This window comes from Benincasa hispida, chromosome 9 (genome assembly GCF_009727055.1).
Source record: "Benincasa hispida cultivar B227 chromosome 9, ASM972705v1, whole genome shotgun sequence".
Taxonomy (NCBI): domain Eukaryota; kingdom Viridiplantae; phylum Streptophyta; class Magnoliopsida; order Cucurbitales; family Cucurbitaceae; genus Benincasa; species Benincasa hispida.
In genome coordinates this window covers 88,009,263-88,026,744 of record NC_052357.1, presented here as the reverse complement: position 1 = coordinate 88,026,744, position 17,482 = coordinate 88,009,263, and the positions used below count along the sequence as shown (strand labels likewise).

Here is a 17,482-nt window from a genome sequence, read left to right as displayed (position 1 = left end):
TGTAGTGGATGGCAAAAATAGTCAAAATACAGAGTATTTGCACACAATTTTATTATAATTATTTTTCGAGAGTTTTTTTTTTTGGGTCTAAGTTAGTTCCTATAAAATATTAACTTTGTTAGTATAACATATTTGTGTGACAAATTTATTTTAGATTATACCTAAGTTGTTCTTAGAATATTATAACTTGTTAGTACAAAGTATTTGTGTTACAATTAGTACATTGTATTTTCATATTTAATATGGGAAGTTTTTTCTATCTTTTTTTTTTTTTTTTTTTTTTTTTTTTTTTTTTGAAATGAAGGGGTAATCAGTAAAAATGTTGAGATATAGATGGTGTGCTCAAACGTAAATGAGAGAATGAGATAAGAAGATTGGGATATGAAAGGATTTCTCGTTGGGCAAGGTACCTTAGTTGGGAGAACATGTTGGTGTTGGAAGCCTTAAATTGTTGTTCTTTTGTGGTATTTGAGTGCAAGTTGTGATTTGATTGTGGTATGTTGGTTAATATGTCATAGATTATTGCATTAGTACTTGCATGGATGACTGCTTTATATACTTTGTATTTGCATTGTGTGGGCACTCTTAACACTTTAAATCTTCCTACTTTTTATTTAGAAATATGAGAGCATTTTTTAGTTATATTTTGGGTGATCGAGATCCATTTTAGAATGATTATTCTTTTTAGTCAAATGGTTATATAATTAAATATGATTTAATATAGTAGATTTTGTCTTTAAACACACAAAAAATATAGGGATTGAATAATGGAGGCATACTTGTCATTTTTTTAAACAATGGGATTGACAGTTGTAATCTCTTGGCCATTTTAATAAGTAGAAACTTAATTGGCCATTTTTTAAAAAGCCCATAGCGATTTGGCCATTTGTCCAAAGAACCCTAAAAAAATTTCTAATTGGGTAAATGACCATTTTTTTTTTAAATTGTATGATTTATGGCCATTAGGTAATAGGGAGGGTCTATCTCCCTACTTTTCCAATTTTGTCCCCTAAACCCAATACTTCCATCAATTATGGATGAGTATATCTTCCATAATTTTAGCAAAATTCAACTTTTATTCTCTCTCAAATTACTTCATTCCACCATTTGGTCCACGAATCACGTTCTTCTCAGTGCCATGACGCCTATCTAAAGCAAAAGTGCATTAAAAAAGTTTGATCCTTGAAAAGAGCCTAATGTATAACTTTTTCGTGATGGTTGAAGACCTATGAATGTATTCTTTGCATCTCCCAATGCAATGATATTTTGTCAGCTCCCATTCATGGCTTCCCTTCCGATTTTCTCACTTATGCAACACAACAACAATTTTTAGGCTATCATGTTGATTATTTCCAAGAGCACTGGGTGGGATGCGTGATTTAGGTTTTGTAGGGCCAAGGAAAAGTTAAAAAGTATATACTGATTGCCGAGTATTTTGTCAAATGCTTGACCGTAGTCACGAGCATAAACGTTAAAAAGATCTTCCTTCAAATTGAAGGGTTGGACAAATTTGAGGTCCCATTGTTTATACTAACTCTTGCAAGACATATAGCATGAGAAAATTTCATCGAAAATATATAGACGTATGAAACCCTAGTAAAAAGAACTGAAGATGGAAAAAATGTGTCATGTCTCTCTAAAAGAAACAAAACGGATTCTTGATAAGAGATTTTCAGTGGAACATTTGCAAACACAAGGTATTTGCATTTCCCCCCCAAATTTATTAGTGTCTTCTTTACACTATTTTTTTTGTTGTTCCAACGCTTAAGAGATTTTGATGAGTTTGCATGCACTAAATGTTTTTGCCTCTATTATTCTTACTTTTTTTTTTCTTCCAATTTTAAGTGAACTTTAAATGTCCAAATACCAGGTATTTGCATGTTTTTTTTTTCCAAATCTATTAAAGTCTTATTTACTCTATTTTCTTACCTTTTATTATTCCAACACTCGAATACTTAGAAGCCGTTTGGTCGGAGGTTTTTCTGTATGGGGATTGATACAGGCATCCAAAACCTATGTTTGTTTCACAGTTTTCAACATTATGGCTAGAAATAAGCTATTCCTAAGCATTCTCATTTCACACAGACAAACTGTGAGTTTTCTCTTTTTCCCCTTTTCATTCTATATGTAATTTCATTTTGAATATAGTTAACTAATTAATTAATATTAACTTAACAAAACTAATATTGATATTTATTTTAATAAATCAATAACAATCTATTAAAATATTTATTTAATTTATTTTTACAATAAAAATTTATTAAATGAATGTAATTACATTTTTACATAAATAAATAAATAATTAGCTAACAATATCTTAAATATATTTAATTAATAACAATGATTAGTTAAATTTAAAGGTACAAAAAATTATTTTTTTAATAATAATAATTGATTACTTATTTTTTTAATAATCAAGTAATTATTTATTGAGATTAATTTTAATTTGATTTTTCGTTATAAATATGTAATTATTATTAATTAGAAAAATTATTTCAATGGTAAAACTATTGAAAATATTTACAAGATATAGCAAAATTTTAGAACCATCAATGATAGACGCTGGTATACACTGATATACTAGCGTCTATCATTAATGGTTCTAAAATTTTGCTATATTTTGTAAATATTTTACTTTATTTTTCTATATTTAAAAACAACTAATTTTAAGTGAATTTTAAATGTGCAAATATAAGATATTTGCATGTTTTTTACAAATCTATTAAAGTCTGCTTTACACTATTTTCTTATCTTTTATTATTCCAACACTTGAACACTTTGGGAGCGTTTGGGCCTCCTATTTGGAGTTGGGTGGGTGGGCTATTATAGCCCACCCGTTTGGGGCTCCAACTATTTTAATTGAAGCCTAAATCCCACTTAACCCACATTTAACCAATATACCACTGTTCCAGCACTCCCCGTTTTGCTTACTCCGATTATTTTACTCGTTTGTATTGTTTCCTCTATCTCGTTTCATTCCATCCCTTCTCCTTAGGGTTTCACCAGGTTCCTGTTTTGCTTTCTTCCCGGTCGGTTTTGGAGCTTCCTCTTCTTTGTTCCCATTTAACCTACACTTAACCTACAAACCACTGTTATGCACTCCCTTGTTTTGCTTACTCTGATTATTTTGCTCGTTTGTATTATTTCCTCCATCTCGTTTCCTTCCATCTCTTCTCCTTAGGGTTTCGTTATTGTTCCCGATCGACGTCGTTCTTGGTAGATTTTGGAGCTTCCTCTTCTCCGTTCCTGTCGATTGACTACCATTGTGGTTCTCTTTGGTCGGATTTGAAGAAATCCTTCGCAGATCTAGACTACGGTATGTTTGGTAGTCTAGATCTGTGTTTTTTTCTAGATCCGTAACCCTTTCTTTTGGCTTCCTCTTTCATTTTGTTGTTTCGAACGCCACTCCCGTTCCTCCTTTATCTTGCTGCTTCAAACGAAGGTTTCCCCTTGCCACTTCTTTTGGTTCTCCAATCTTTTGTGTTGTCCTTCATGTCTATCTGAGTCTGAAATTCTACGACTATGTTGGAGCTCAGATCTTGCTTGGTAGAGGATGGAGATCATTGTTTGGAGCATAGTAGGGGATGGAGGATGGTGTTCGGATCTTAGTAGGGTTACCAGATCAAATGGTAAGTCTTCTTTCTCTTCACTAGCCAATGATGTGTCATTGTAATTTTTTTTCCTTCATTTTTTTTTGACAAATGTAAGTTTATTTTTTGACACATCTTTTCAGCTTACTTGGACTATTTTTCTTTATGCTTGATTTCAATGTTCGGATCTTGGTCTTTGATCATCGGTCTTTGATAATTGTATGTCACTGTATAAACATTGATTATAATTGTATTTCCTTGAGATTTTTTATCTGTTCTTGGTCTTTGATTATTGATCACTGTATAAACATTGATTATAATTGCATTTACATTTTTCTTTACCTGTTCTTGGTCTCTAATTATTGGTCCCTATTCATTTTTTTGTCACTTTATAAACATTGATTAAAATGCTATTTCCATGATGTGATTCTCTTTCTTGGTCTCTGATTATAGGTCAAAGGTATGCTATCTTCTTGATCTCTGATTATCGGTCCCTTACTCCTAGTTTCTTTATCTGTTTACTCTTGGCCTCTACTACTATTTCAATGATTGTTATAAACATTGATTAGAATGCTAATGCTATTTTCATGATGTGATTCTCTTTTTTGGTTTCTGATTATAGGTCAAAGGTATGCTATCTTCTCGGTCTCTAATTATCAGTCCCTTACTCCTTGTTTCTTTATCTGTTTACTTTTGGTCTCTGCTACTATTTCAATGACTATTTTTTCATTGACTCTAATGATTAATGTATCTAATTTACCATGATATATCATATCATCCGAAATTCAGAACGATTTAGAAAAGAATTTCGTTGCTCTGAGGCTGGTTATTACTATCTAAGCATAATACTAGGATAGTTGATTGTTTGTCGGCTTCCTTGTTTTTTTTTTTCCCAATCTCATTGCAACTATGTCATAACTCTTGTTTGATTCCCAAGTTGTTCTTATTTGGTTTACTCTAGTTTGATTGCAAGTAGTTTGTAAAATACTTTATTAATTGTTAACTCACTTCCTTGTTGATGTGATTGACAATAGTGGTTTCTTTGATTCCGAATGTATTTGGTTCACATCAATGATATACCATTCACTTTATTTCACTAGGTGGGGTTTCCAAGGTGTACTTATTACCATAAGTACACCTAAAGTTGACCTACCCATCACCTAGAATGTCAATATCTTCTCTCTCTATAAATGAGACCTATTTTCCTTACAACTATGAGGACAACCCTATCTTCACTACACCATTGTTGGTAAGTCCCTTCCCCCTTCTTCTCTTTTGTGATGCTTATCACATCTTCTGTCAAATCACTTTCACTTTTTTCTTTATATTATTACTGAAGCATCTGTTTATTCATTGTCATAGTGTACAACTTATTAGAAAACAAGTGAATCTTCACATTTCCTCCTTCTATCGTACGTAAGGTGGTACTCTTTGTGTCAATTTCTTTTTGTCCTTCTTGATAGTCTTTTCCTTTCTCTACTTATTGTCTTTGTTCGTACTATTTGTCTCACTATTTTTTTTGTTTATTTCTATGATTGGTAGATTTAAAATCTTTTCTTTCATGTATTGTAGGTTGGGTGGAAACTAATCCGTACTTCTTCTTTTCTCATATTTCATTCAATTTCTTCCAGCAACAACCGAAACCGTGTAAACTATGGGATTTATTTGCTTTTCCTCAATTTCTACATGGGTACTTTCTTCTCCTCAAATTCCATCCTATATATTTGAAGTATTTGTTGATACGAAACTTAAATTCTTAAAATAATTTAGTTATATATTAATTAGGATTTTGCATATGTTTTATTACAACAATTTTCATTCATAAAAGGCTTGATTTTCTTCCTAAATACTTGTTAGGCTTCATAAAATATTTCTTTTTATTGATTTATTTTTCATTTAAAACTCAAGACTTGATCATGAGCCTAAAAAATCAAGACTATTTTATCAATGAAAATTTTAATTTCCATGTTCATATTTAAAAAAATGAAATTATTCAAAGACATTGCGTGAAATTAAATATGGTTATTGTTGATTAATAAAAAAAAAAAAAAAATAGTTTATAGGGCTAGCACTCATTATGGGTTAAACCATGCTAGTGATAGGCAAATGTTAATAATACCCATTTGGTAGCTTCATTTCGTATAGTTGAATATATTTGATAAAAATGCAAACAAATTTTTTTATTGATAAATTAAAAGTAAAGTAATAGCTATGAATAACTGTCTTTAAGGATAAAGGTGAACAAACTTAAAAGTCCATAGATAACGATTTAAACTTATTTGTTAAAGAAGTAGAAAAGAGAGAAAAGAAAAAAAAAATATGCATTTTACTTCAAACTTTCAATTTCATCCAATTGTACTCTAAATTTAGATAAAAGTTTCAATCTTAACGTTAAACATTAAAAAGTATTGCAAACTACTATTACTTAGCTATATCATACAATTTTGCATGCATTTAAAATTCCATGGTAAGTATATTCTTGTTTAGATTATAAGTACATTAGTTTGAAACTAAAATTAAAATTTGTATAAATTTCAAAAACCACTCATGAATAAATGTTTCAGGAGCCAATTTTTGTAATCTACGGTATAATGGACCCCCAAGAAGTAGTAACCATACTAACAGTGTTCACAACTACCCATCGTCAATTACTACTAACACTAGAGCTGTTACTCAACGACCATAGAAGGATAGAATACCCGTCACATCACATTAGATATCATATTAGGCAATTAGCATACTTTCAGCTAATCCATGAGTCTGATTTAAATTGTCGTGAAAGCACGCGAATGGATAGAAGACGTTTTGCCATTTTATGTACTTTACTAAGGACAACTGGCAGATTAGTGGGAACAGAAGTTGTAAATATTGAGGAGATGGTTGCCATATTCCTGCATATCTTAGCCCATGATGTTAAGAACAGAGTAGGTCGTAGACAGTTCGTTAGGTCTGGTGAAACAGTTTCTAGGCATTTCAACTCCATTCTCAATGTCGTTTTACGACTACATGAAGTACTGTTGAAAAAACTTTTGTCAATCACAACCTCCTGTATAAATTCGAGATGGAGATGATTTGAGGTATAGTGAAACTAAACAAATGTTGGTGTGCTGTCCGTGTCTAGTTTAGATAACTTATGTATATGAATATTTCATACGTTGTGTTCACACAGGATTGTCTAGGTGCGTTAAATGATATGTACATAAAGGTCAACATGAATGCCATTGATCAACCAAGGTACAGGACAAGGAAGGGTTAAATTTCCATGAGTGTTCTTGGTGTTTGCAACACGAATGGCGATTTCGTGATTGTCTTACTTAGGTGGGAAGGTTCTGCAGCTGCTTCTCGTGTACTTAGAGATGTAATATCACGACCTAACAAATTGAAGATTCTCAAGGGTAATAACTTACACGCACAACTTCTTGTCATACATTGTAGTACTCAACGATTATGATTTGATACAATTGGATATTGTATAGGGTATTGTTATCTATGTGATGGTGGGTACCCAAATGCGAAGGGCTTTTTGGTACCATATAGAGGAGAACGATATAACCTTTCGGAATGCCGTGGAGGAGGGAATGCACCAACAACTGCAAGAGAATTTTTTAACATGAAACACTCTTATATGAGGAATGTTATCGAGAGGGCATTTGGGCTGTTGAAAGGGAGACGAGCAATACTCTGTAGAAAATCCTACTACCCCATGCAAGATGAAACTCAGATAATCACGACGTGTTACCTTCTTCATAATCTTATTAATAAGGAGATGAATACTGGCGAAATGGCTGAGGATCTAGACGAGATGGACTCACATTCTTCTACCATTAGTGGGGACGAGTTCAATTATATTGAGAGTTCAAACGAATGAACACAGTGGAGAGATGAACTGACACATAATATGTTTTCGACTGGGAGTTATGTAACATTTAGTAGCTTCATGTTTAGTTTGTGGCTTTTCCAATATATTTTTTTAATTTCATGTATGCGATTTTGGAAATCAATTTCCAAATTTCTTATTATAATTAAATTTACTACTTTATACATTGTACATAATAAATCAAATGAAAATTTCTTTCTTTACTACTTAAATTGTACTACGATGTACATGTAGCAGGATGACAAGTTCTTCTAGAGCTCCAACGCACACTTGGAGGCGGGAGGAAGAGTCGAAGCTGGTGGAATGTTTGGTGACGTTGGTTGAATATGGTGGATGGAGATTAGACAATGAGACCTTTCGCCCTAGGTATTTAGCACAGTTATAGCGTATAATGGTTTATAAGATACCTGACTGTACAATACAAGGGACCTCCACCATAGATTGTAGGGTAAGAAGCCTTAAAAGAACGTACCAAGCTATAGCAGAAATGCAAAGACCGACATGCAGCGGGCTCGGTTGGAATGAAGAATTCCAATGCATCATTGCAGAGAAAGAGACATTCAATGGTTGGGTAAAGGTAAAATTTCATAATTTTTTTTTTCCATTCATCATCACCCGTTGTATTGACCAGCCATACTCTTCATGTAGAGTCATTCTGCAACAAAAGGGCTCCTGAACAAGTCATTCCTATATTTTGATGACCTAGCCTACATCTTCGGCAAGGACTAGGCAACTAGAGAAGGGGCAGAGACACGTGATGACATGCCTCAAATGTGCTAGGGCGTATGCATGAAGATGCTCCTACTGGCGGTTCACAGGAACTAGGGATGTACACAAAGTCACCGAAAGCCGATCCGACTAACCGAAACTGACCGTTTTGAGGGCAATCAGCCAGAATTTTAACATGGTCGCTTGGTTGTCGGTTTATGTGAAGTAATTTTCATTGATTGGTCGTTTGATTTTGCAAAATCTAATAAACCTGACCGACCCAGTCAACATATAGCTTTAAATTCTGCATAATAAACATTATTATTAAAAACAGCCCATCCCCTCCCATTTTTGCAGGCCCAGCCAAAAAAAATACCATTAATTTTTCCACTCATATATAAAAGTAAAATAAACCCTAACTTTTTCATTTCTTCTCCTTCAATCTCCATTCTAATTTCTTGATTTCAGACCTTCAGTGTTTCATGACAAGCCGACAGCCACCACCCTTGAAGTTCGTGCGATTGGTTCCGCCATTCGTGCTTCTGACATTCGTCTTCCAGTTTCGTTCCAAGGTTCATGCTTCCAGATCCATTTCCCACGTTCATCTTTCAGTTCTGGCTTTGTGTTTCACATTCATTGCTTTGTGTTTCCAGTTTCGGTTCGACGTTCCTGGTGTTGGGATTGGTGTCCTAATTCTCCCGGAGTCTCGTACTTTGTAATCTATACACATTGTTATGAATAAATAAGAGTTATTTTATCTGGCATTTACTCATATCTAATAAACAAAGCTCCATGGTTATTGTATGTAAACTTAACCATGTATATGAGATATACAAATGGATCATACCTTAAGTGATAACCTAAATAGGTCTGTGGTATAAGGATTAAGGAGGGATATTTGATCCTAGTGACATTACAGATTAAACCTGCTTTGTAGAGGTTTGCAAGTGTTGTGAACTACTATAGATGGTAGATCCTGACCATTCATGTGGAGACATGCGAGCGGGGTGTTTTATACAAAGAGTTTGTATAAGACCTGACCACGAGATGACTAGTCTCAACAACCATAGGTGGTAGGACCTCAATCTTGAGTGTTTTGGGAACTTCTGCATTTGAGGGCGGTCCTTTGATTAGTATGGGTGAGAGTGGCCAGATTGCCAACTCAACATGCCTACCTTTTTGGGAACTTATCTGATTTCGGAGTTGGGAACTCAGTTACACAAGATGGAATTCACTCATTCTCCAAAACAGGGGTAAGTAGATAGATTGCTCCCTTAAGGGCAGATTCCGGGGCTTGAACATAGTGGCCACAACTTCTCTTTGGAAGAGAGGACTCAGTCATAGTAGGACTATGACTTATATTAATTAGAGGGATCAGTGGTACTTAAGGAGTTAGATGTAACTACAGGGGCATAATGGTTATTGACCCAGCTGTACTTACGAATGATTTGTGAAGGATTATCGCACGGTTGATTGGTTGATATGGACACATAATATATTTGTGGTAAGAAGAGTTCAACTGTCAGTCTTTAATGGAGTGCATGGCAGTTAACGGATGGTGGATCCCGTGACTAAAGATTTTAGTCAGTTATTCACGTACCGTTGGAGCTTCGAGCTACCGGTCCATAAGGTCCCTTAGTAGCTCAATGGATTCAAGTTGAGAACCAGTTCTTGGTGTTGATTTGAAAAATTCAAATTAACAAGAGGAAATTCGATTATATATGATATGATCTGTGTGATGTATGAGATACATCAAATGGAGAATTAATGTAAATGAGATTTACATTAAGTGCCATGAAATAGAAAAAGAGCTATGGGCTATATGTTTCATGAGATGAAATATTAAAACTATAGGTTATAAATATACTATGGTATGTTGATTATCATATATATTTATAATAATATTAATTATTGGATAATTATCTCTTTTTCTCTAATAACCAATTAAGTGGGAGGTTATTGGTGGTTTCATGGTAACCGTGAGATAAAAGGAAAAATGTTTTCCTAAATTTAGTAGATTTTGAGAAAGTTGCGATTCTCGACAAGTTACTCACGGAAAGGCTGTCAAGTGAATGAGATTCATTAAACGATAGCTGAAGAGGGACTAGACGATTGTGGAGTGACACTATACGGTAGTCACTCAGTTGGCCATTAGCTAAACGATTGCGGAGCTTCTTCTAAACGATTGGGCATCGTCTATACGATAGACTTGTCATCTCCTACTTGCTCAATCGTTTACATGATTGTTCTTCCTCCGGTCTCGTCCTCTAACCAAGTCCACACAGAGCCCACACTTTTGGATTCTCACATTGAGAATACCAAGGTAGCCATTGTGGTGGTGTCGTACTCAACTCGACATAGTTTGAGGTTTTTGGAGGCCGTTCGTGGTGTTGTTGATTTTGGAGATCACTGTGTTCGAGTTCGCTGTGATCGTGCTATGTTGCGGTCGTAGTGTACGAGCGTTCATGTGTTGCAGTCTTGCTGATTGATTGAGCGTTCGTGATCGAGGGTGTTTGAAGATGAGTCTTCAAAGGTATGTTTATTCTTTCCCTTGATCGTAGTAAAACACATCCTGTAATTTCGTTTTATGCATAGCCTGTATGTTTTCGTTTCTTGATTGTAATTGTTTATGTTCATATATGAATGAAATTTGGAACGATCATTCCACTGCTCATGGAAATCTTCATGTTCGATTTCCTTCAATTGGTATTAGAGTCAGGTTGTTCTAATATTCCAAATTTCACTTCTCTTTTGAACTTCTTTTACAGTCGTGGTAGGTTTTCTGTATTGCGTTTAATTGTTAAATGCGTTTGTGGATGGTGTTGATGAATTTTTACGAGTTTAATTGCCTCTGTTTAAAGTTTTAAATTACAAAGTGATAATTTGTAAGGACCCCTGTGTTTTTGGGCATAATTAACATGCTATTGAGTCTATAACTCAAAGTGTTTGAGTTTGTTGAGTCGTTTGTGATGAAGTTTCGAAGCATGGAGATGTGGTTCTCAGCGAGGAAGAAGACCAAGAGTTGGTCGTGTCATGTAGCGTCAGGTAAACGATCATTGGGATTTGGCTAAACGATCATATAGATTTTTCTATGTAATCGTGTAGTATTTACTAATTGATCGTTTACTTTATTGCATAGTGTTGGTTGCCTGATTGCGTAGGTGTTGGAGGTAAATGATCGAGTGGGAGCATTTGATGCTCATTGTTTAGAAGAAGGCGCGCGCTAAACGATCATGTAGTTAGCATGCCTCATCATATAGTTACTGACTACATGATCACATGCTATACGATACGAAGGCGATCGCTCAGCGATCGTCTAGACAATAGTGCTTTGTCGCATCATTGTCGTTTAGACGATCGTATAAGGCTTGCGTTGCTGAGCGCGCTGCACCATCGGGTACTTCATGCTTCATCGCATAGTAAAATGTACATGATCATTGCTAAACGATCGTTTAGCTCTGGAAACGTAGGTAAATGATTGAGTCCTTTACTCTTTCGTGTAGACGATCGCATGGATTTTTGGTACACAATCAGTGGAGACATGTGAAGGAAATTGAAACCCGAGATTTCAATGAGCAGCGGAACAAGACTATTCCAAATTACAATCATGAATCAACAATGCATTTACAGTCGAATATAGAACAAGCGGTTATGCAAATAATACAGAAATTACAGCATGAGAATCTTAAATAAACAAGAGAGAAATTCTATACGAACAATGGCAGAAGCGTCTCCACGCTCCTATGTGCACGAACGCTCGAACAACAGCGACCACAAACGCTCGATCTACCTGACCGCAACATCGCACGAACACTTCGCGTTCGTCCCCAATGATCTCCTCGATCACGAACTCCTTCGCAACATGAATGGCCTTCAGAAAACCTCGACGGTGTCGAGTTGAGTCTGACACCACCAACAAGGCGACCTTGGTATTCTCGGTGTGAGAATCCAGATGGTGGGCTTTGTTCAAACTTGGTATGAGGCTGGCGAAGGGAGGAAACAACGATCGCGTACACGACTGGGCAAGTTGGAGATGGCAGAGACGTATCGTATAGGTCGATGCCCAATCGTTTAGATAAAGCTATGCAATCGTCTAGTAAAAGCTATGCGATCGTTTAGCTCTATCGTTTAGCTTGGTCTGTCGTCTACAGACACTATACGATCTGTACCTTGGGCCAGCGATCGTCTAGCAAAGTTATGCGATCGTTTAGTAAACACTACACAATCGTTTAGCTCACACCTACACGATTGTTTAGCTCGTCCAACCGTCGTTTAGTAAATCCGAATTTACTTGACGACGCGTGACTTTCTTTTTCGCGAGAGAAAACTCAAAAAACCTTTTCAAACTTTTGTAAAACTTCTTCTTCAAATAGGAAAACCAATTTTCCTTTTAAACTCACAGTTACCATGATCCAATAACCACCCACTACTTTGGTTATTTAAAAGAAAAAGTATTAATTATCGAATAATTAATATTATTATAAATATAAATGATAACCAACTTATCATACTATATTTATAACCTTTAACTTTAATATTTCATCTCATGAAACATATAAGCCATAGTTCTTTTTCAATTCCATGGTACTTAATGTAAATCTGATTTACATCAGTCCTCTGCTAGATGTATCTCATACATCGAACCGATTATATCATATATAATCAAAATACCTATTGTCAATTTGAACATTTCAAATCAATACCAAGAACTGATCCTCAAAATAATCCAAGCTATCAAGGGGACCTCATGGACCTGTAGCTCCGAAGTTCCAACGGTACGTGAATAACTGACTAAACTCTTTAGTTACGAGATCTACCATCCATTAATTGCCTGGCACTCCACTAAAGACTGACAGCTAAACTCTCCTTACTATATATATATTATGTGTCCATCTTAACCAATCAGCAGTGCGACAACCCTTCATAGATCGCTCGTAAGAGCAGCTAGACCAATAACCGTTATGCCCCTGTAGTTACATCTGTCTCCTTAAGTACCATTGATCCCTTTAATGAACATAAGTCATAGTCCTTCTATGACTGAGTCTTCTCTTCTAAAGAGAAGCTGTGACTACTATGTTCAAGCTCCAGAATCAGCCCTTAAGAGAGCAATCTCTCTACTTATCCATTCTTCGGGAAATGAGTGAATTCCATATTGTGGATTGAGTTCCCAACTCCCAGATCAGACAAGTCCCCAAAAAAGTAGGCATGTTGAGTTGGCAATCTGGCCACTCTCACCCATACTGATCAAAAGACCGCCCTCAAAGGCAGAAGTTTCTAAAACATTAAGGATTGAGGTCATGTCACCTATGGTCGTTTAGGTGAGATGCAAGTCTCTAGTATCAACGGTATTATATACAGAGTCTAGTCATCTCATGGTCCAGGTCTTATACAAACTCTTTATATAGGACACCCCCGCTCCACGTCTCCACATGAATGGACAGGATCAACCATCTGTAGTAGTTTACAACACTTGCAAACCTCTACAAAGCGGGTCGTATCCATAGTGTCATCAGGATCAGGTATCCCACCTTAATCCTTATACTATAGACTGATTTAGGTTATCACTTAAGGCAGGATCCACTTGTATATCACATATACATGCTTAAGTTCACATAAGATAACCAAGGAGCTTTGTTTATTGGACATGAGTAAATGCCAGAATTAAATAACAATTATTTTATTCTTTGAACAATGTGTATTTTTACAAAACAACGAGACTCCGAGAGAATTAGGACATTATCCCAACAACACGGACTTCGACCGAATGGTTCAAGACTCGGCTTGCCTGTTTGAACTGGAGACTCTTTGCATTTGTAATAGTTAGCTAGTTTTTGAGGATTTGAGGCAATTTTTTCCGGTTCGTCAACATTTGTTTAATATACATGAGATGTATGTGGTTTATATGGCATAATGTATGGCATCTAGATTTGAAACCTACCTTAGGTTGTGCAATTATTCATGCATCAGTATTATAAGTGTTATAATATTGCATGATGAAATTACAAGAAAGTATGTGCATGCATCATGAAATATAAAAGTTATATTTATGCATGCAGTAAGCATATTCATGCATCATCTTTATATTATAAGCGTTATAGTATAAGGGTGAATAGAAGCATGTTTTGCTTGGTTCGTTGCTAATTTGTATAAGTGTTATATAAAAAGGTAGCAATGAATGAAGAATGCATGAAACATGACAATTAGGATGTTTATGAAAGTTACGAATGCCTTGTATGTGTTTGCTTTACGTTGTGATTGGTTTTTTTTATTTTTATTTTTATATTAAGCGTTATAATAGAAATTAGAACTAAAATCGATAAGAAAGAGTTGCATGCAGACTTAAGGTGAACTCATGTTTTAAAAGGGTTTTAAAATTGGATTAAGATAGACCTAGGTTCAAAGGTTCTAATGGGATTAACAACCTAAGTTTAATCTTTTTAAGTCGGTTTTATAGGATTAAATTGATTGGCATAAAAGATTAAAATTATATTAAATCTATCTATAAGGGACCTTTTGTCTAAGACGGGTTCTGTCTAGGTTGGGGTACTTAAGCTGATGGAAACGGAACACCCCTACCTGGGAACCTATCTGGAAAGGTAAATTAGATAGATTTTTTGCAAGCATGTGACAGTTGGTCAAAGACTCCGTTAAAGAGTTTAATGGATGATGATAAAAAATTGTTTCAACTATCCAAGGTAAAAGTTACTCTTGGGCAAACCTAAAAGTTACTTATTTAAATTTTTTAGCCGTGTTTTTTCTATGTAAACTAAACCCTAGGTTATAAAATACTCAGTGGGAGGAAGAGATGTATCTAATATGTCAATGATTTCTCTCACGTTTCTCCCGAATGTTCACGTCGTGAGATTCATGCTTGGCCTCGTGGTGCTCTTGAAGCATCTCCCTTTGGATGGTGTTTTCATGAGTCAATATGAACGTGGATGGTTAGAGTGTTTATAGTAAGTGGGTGAAGGGTGTGTGTCAACACGTTCTACGGTCCCTGTCATTGGTTCGCACCGTGAGATCATTCTGTACTCCCTCATGGCGCTCTAGGAGCGTCCCCCTTCGGATGGGTTTTGCGCAGTTGGTCAAGATCAAGGTGAACTCCAGAAATGGATAGGGTCGCTTTAGTTTTTGCCCTAATCGAATTTTTTCCCTTCGGATTGGCTGCTTGGGGCAGAACTCTAGGGCCTAAAATGACGGGTCACACTTATGAAAAATTGTTAAGTAAGTTAATGATTTCTTTACCAAATCAATGATGGTTAGTCGTTATAGGAGTAAGAGTTGTTCTGGTATTAATGACTGGTTGAGAATTTCTCAATTCAGAGGAGGGATAATTGACCTCCCTACAGAGGATTTTGTTCTAAACCTTTGAAGCGTTATTGCAAAACTAGATGTCACATAGGGTTCATATTAGTTTTGCTAAACCTTATTAGATGTTGTATGTTTTTTCAACGGGTATTTGCTTAAAACCTTACGTAGGTCAATGTGTTTTTTTTTCCAGCAACTTGTTAGTATTTCCATTTAATGCCTCAAATTTGACCAATTACATACAGTGGAAAGAGTTTTGTAAAACGTATTTCGTGGTAAACCACCTCGAATTTGTCATGGTTGAGGAATGTCCTAAAGTCCCGACCCTTGATGCACCGCATAGTATTCGCAATGCATATGAGGTGTGGATGAAGGCTAAATCATTGGCCCGACTTCACATTTTGGCTAGCATACCTAATATTTTGGCCAAAAGGGTTGAGAACATGGTCATTGCACGTGAGATCATGGACTCGTTGCAAGATTTATTTGAACATCAGTTCTTACTTTTCGAGCACAAAGGGATAGACGATCCACTTGTATGTCTCCACATACATGCTTAAGTTCCAACGATAATCAGAGATCTTAGATTATTTGTTGATGGTTAATGTAACTAAAATATCTCATATTTTATAGACAGTAGTGAATAATATATCTTATATTATTAGATCACAAATAGTTTGTTCATACACGTGTTTACAAACTACAAGACCCTATGAGATGTAAGGCATCAACCCCACGTATCCTGTAAGGATCAAATCCTTAAAACCATACACAAGCATGTAGTCCCTTGTTCTACGAAGATACTTGAGGATGTTCTTGACTACAGTCCAGTGACCCTGTCCTGGATTAGACTGATATCTACTGACTATCCCTACAGCGTAGCAGATGTCAGTTTTAGTACATAACATCGTGTATATCAAACTGCCAATGACAAATACATATTGGACCCCTCTCATTTCCTCAACCTCTTGAGGTGTCTTAGAACATTGCTCATTAGACAATGTAACTCCATGACGAAAAGACAAAAGGCCCCTCTTGGAGTTCTACATTGAGTACTTGATCAACATCTTATCAATATACGATGCTTGAAATAGTGCTAGCAGTTTGTTCTTTCGTTCCGGAAAGATCTGAATCTCAAGAACAAACTGAGCCTCACCCAAATCTTTCATTAATTAGGTCGCTAGCCAGTTCTTAACTGAAGTCAATAAACCTACATCATTCCTAATGAGTAGAATATTGTCAACATATAACACTAGGAAAACTACTTAACTGTTGATGATTTTCTTGTAGACACAAGGTTCATCAACGTTTTGGTCAAAGCCATAAGATTTGATCGTAGTATCAAACTTTATCTTCCAAGATCGAGATGCCTGTTTCAGTTCATAAATGGACCGATTTAGCTTGCAAACCTTTTGCTTCTAACCTTGGGCTATGAATTCCTCGGGTTGCACCATATAAATGGTCTCTTCAAGATTACCATTCAGAAAGCAGTCTTGACATCTATTTCTCATATCTCATAGTCATAATATGAGGAAATGGACAGGAGGATGCGGATAGACTTAAGCATGGCAACAGGCGATAAAGTCTCCTTATAATCAACTCCCTCCATCTGGGTATAACCCTTTTCCACAAGTTCAGCCTTGAAGGTTTGCACCTTCCTATCAGCACCTTGTTTCCTTTTGTAGATCCATTTGTAACCTATAGATGTAACCCCATCAGGTTGATCTACAAGATCCCATATTGAGTTGAAGTACATAGACTCCATCTCGAGATCCATGGCTTTGACCCATTCATCCCTGTCAACATCTTCCATTGCCTTATTGTAAGACAATAGATCCTCAATTTCACCATCAACTATCATAGCCAGGATTTCAGTTAAACCCATATAGCGAACGGGTAGGTTTGCAACCCTTCCACTACGTCGAGGTTCCCTCAACACATGAGGTGGATTTGACTACTAGATGAACTTCCATCAACAACTCTTGTTGATGTAGCAAGT

The 17,482-nt window shown here is 35.7% G+C and overlaps 1 protein-coding gene across 1 annotated transcript; it reads left to right on the top strand.

Moving 5' to 3' along the window:
- Positions 1 to 3,584: 3,584 nt before the first annotated feature.
- On the top strand, positions 3,585 to 7,458 carry LOC120084975. Its single transcript, XM_039040786.1, has 7 exons — positions 3,585 to 3,629; positions 4,044 to 4,050; positions 4,213 to 4,219; positions 6,433 to 6,601; positions 6,760 to 6,824; positions 6,909 to 6,985; positions 7,067 to 7,458. The coding sequence occupies exons 1-7, from the start codon at positions 3,585 to 3,587 to the stop codon at positions 7,456 to 7,458; spliced, it is 762 nt and encodes a 253-aa protein (XP_038896714.1).
- The last annotated feature ends 10,024 nt before the right edge of the window (positions 7,459 to 17,482 follow it).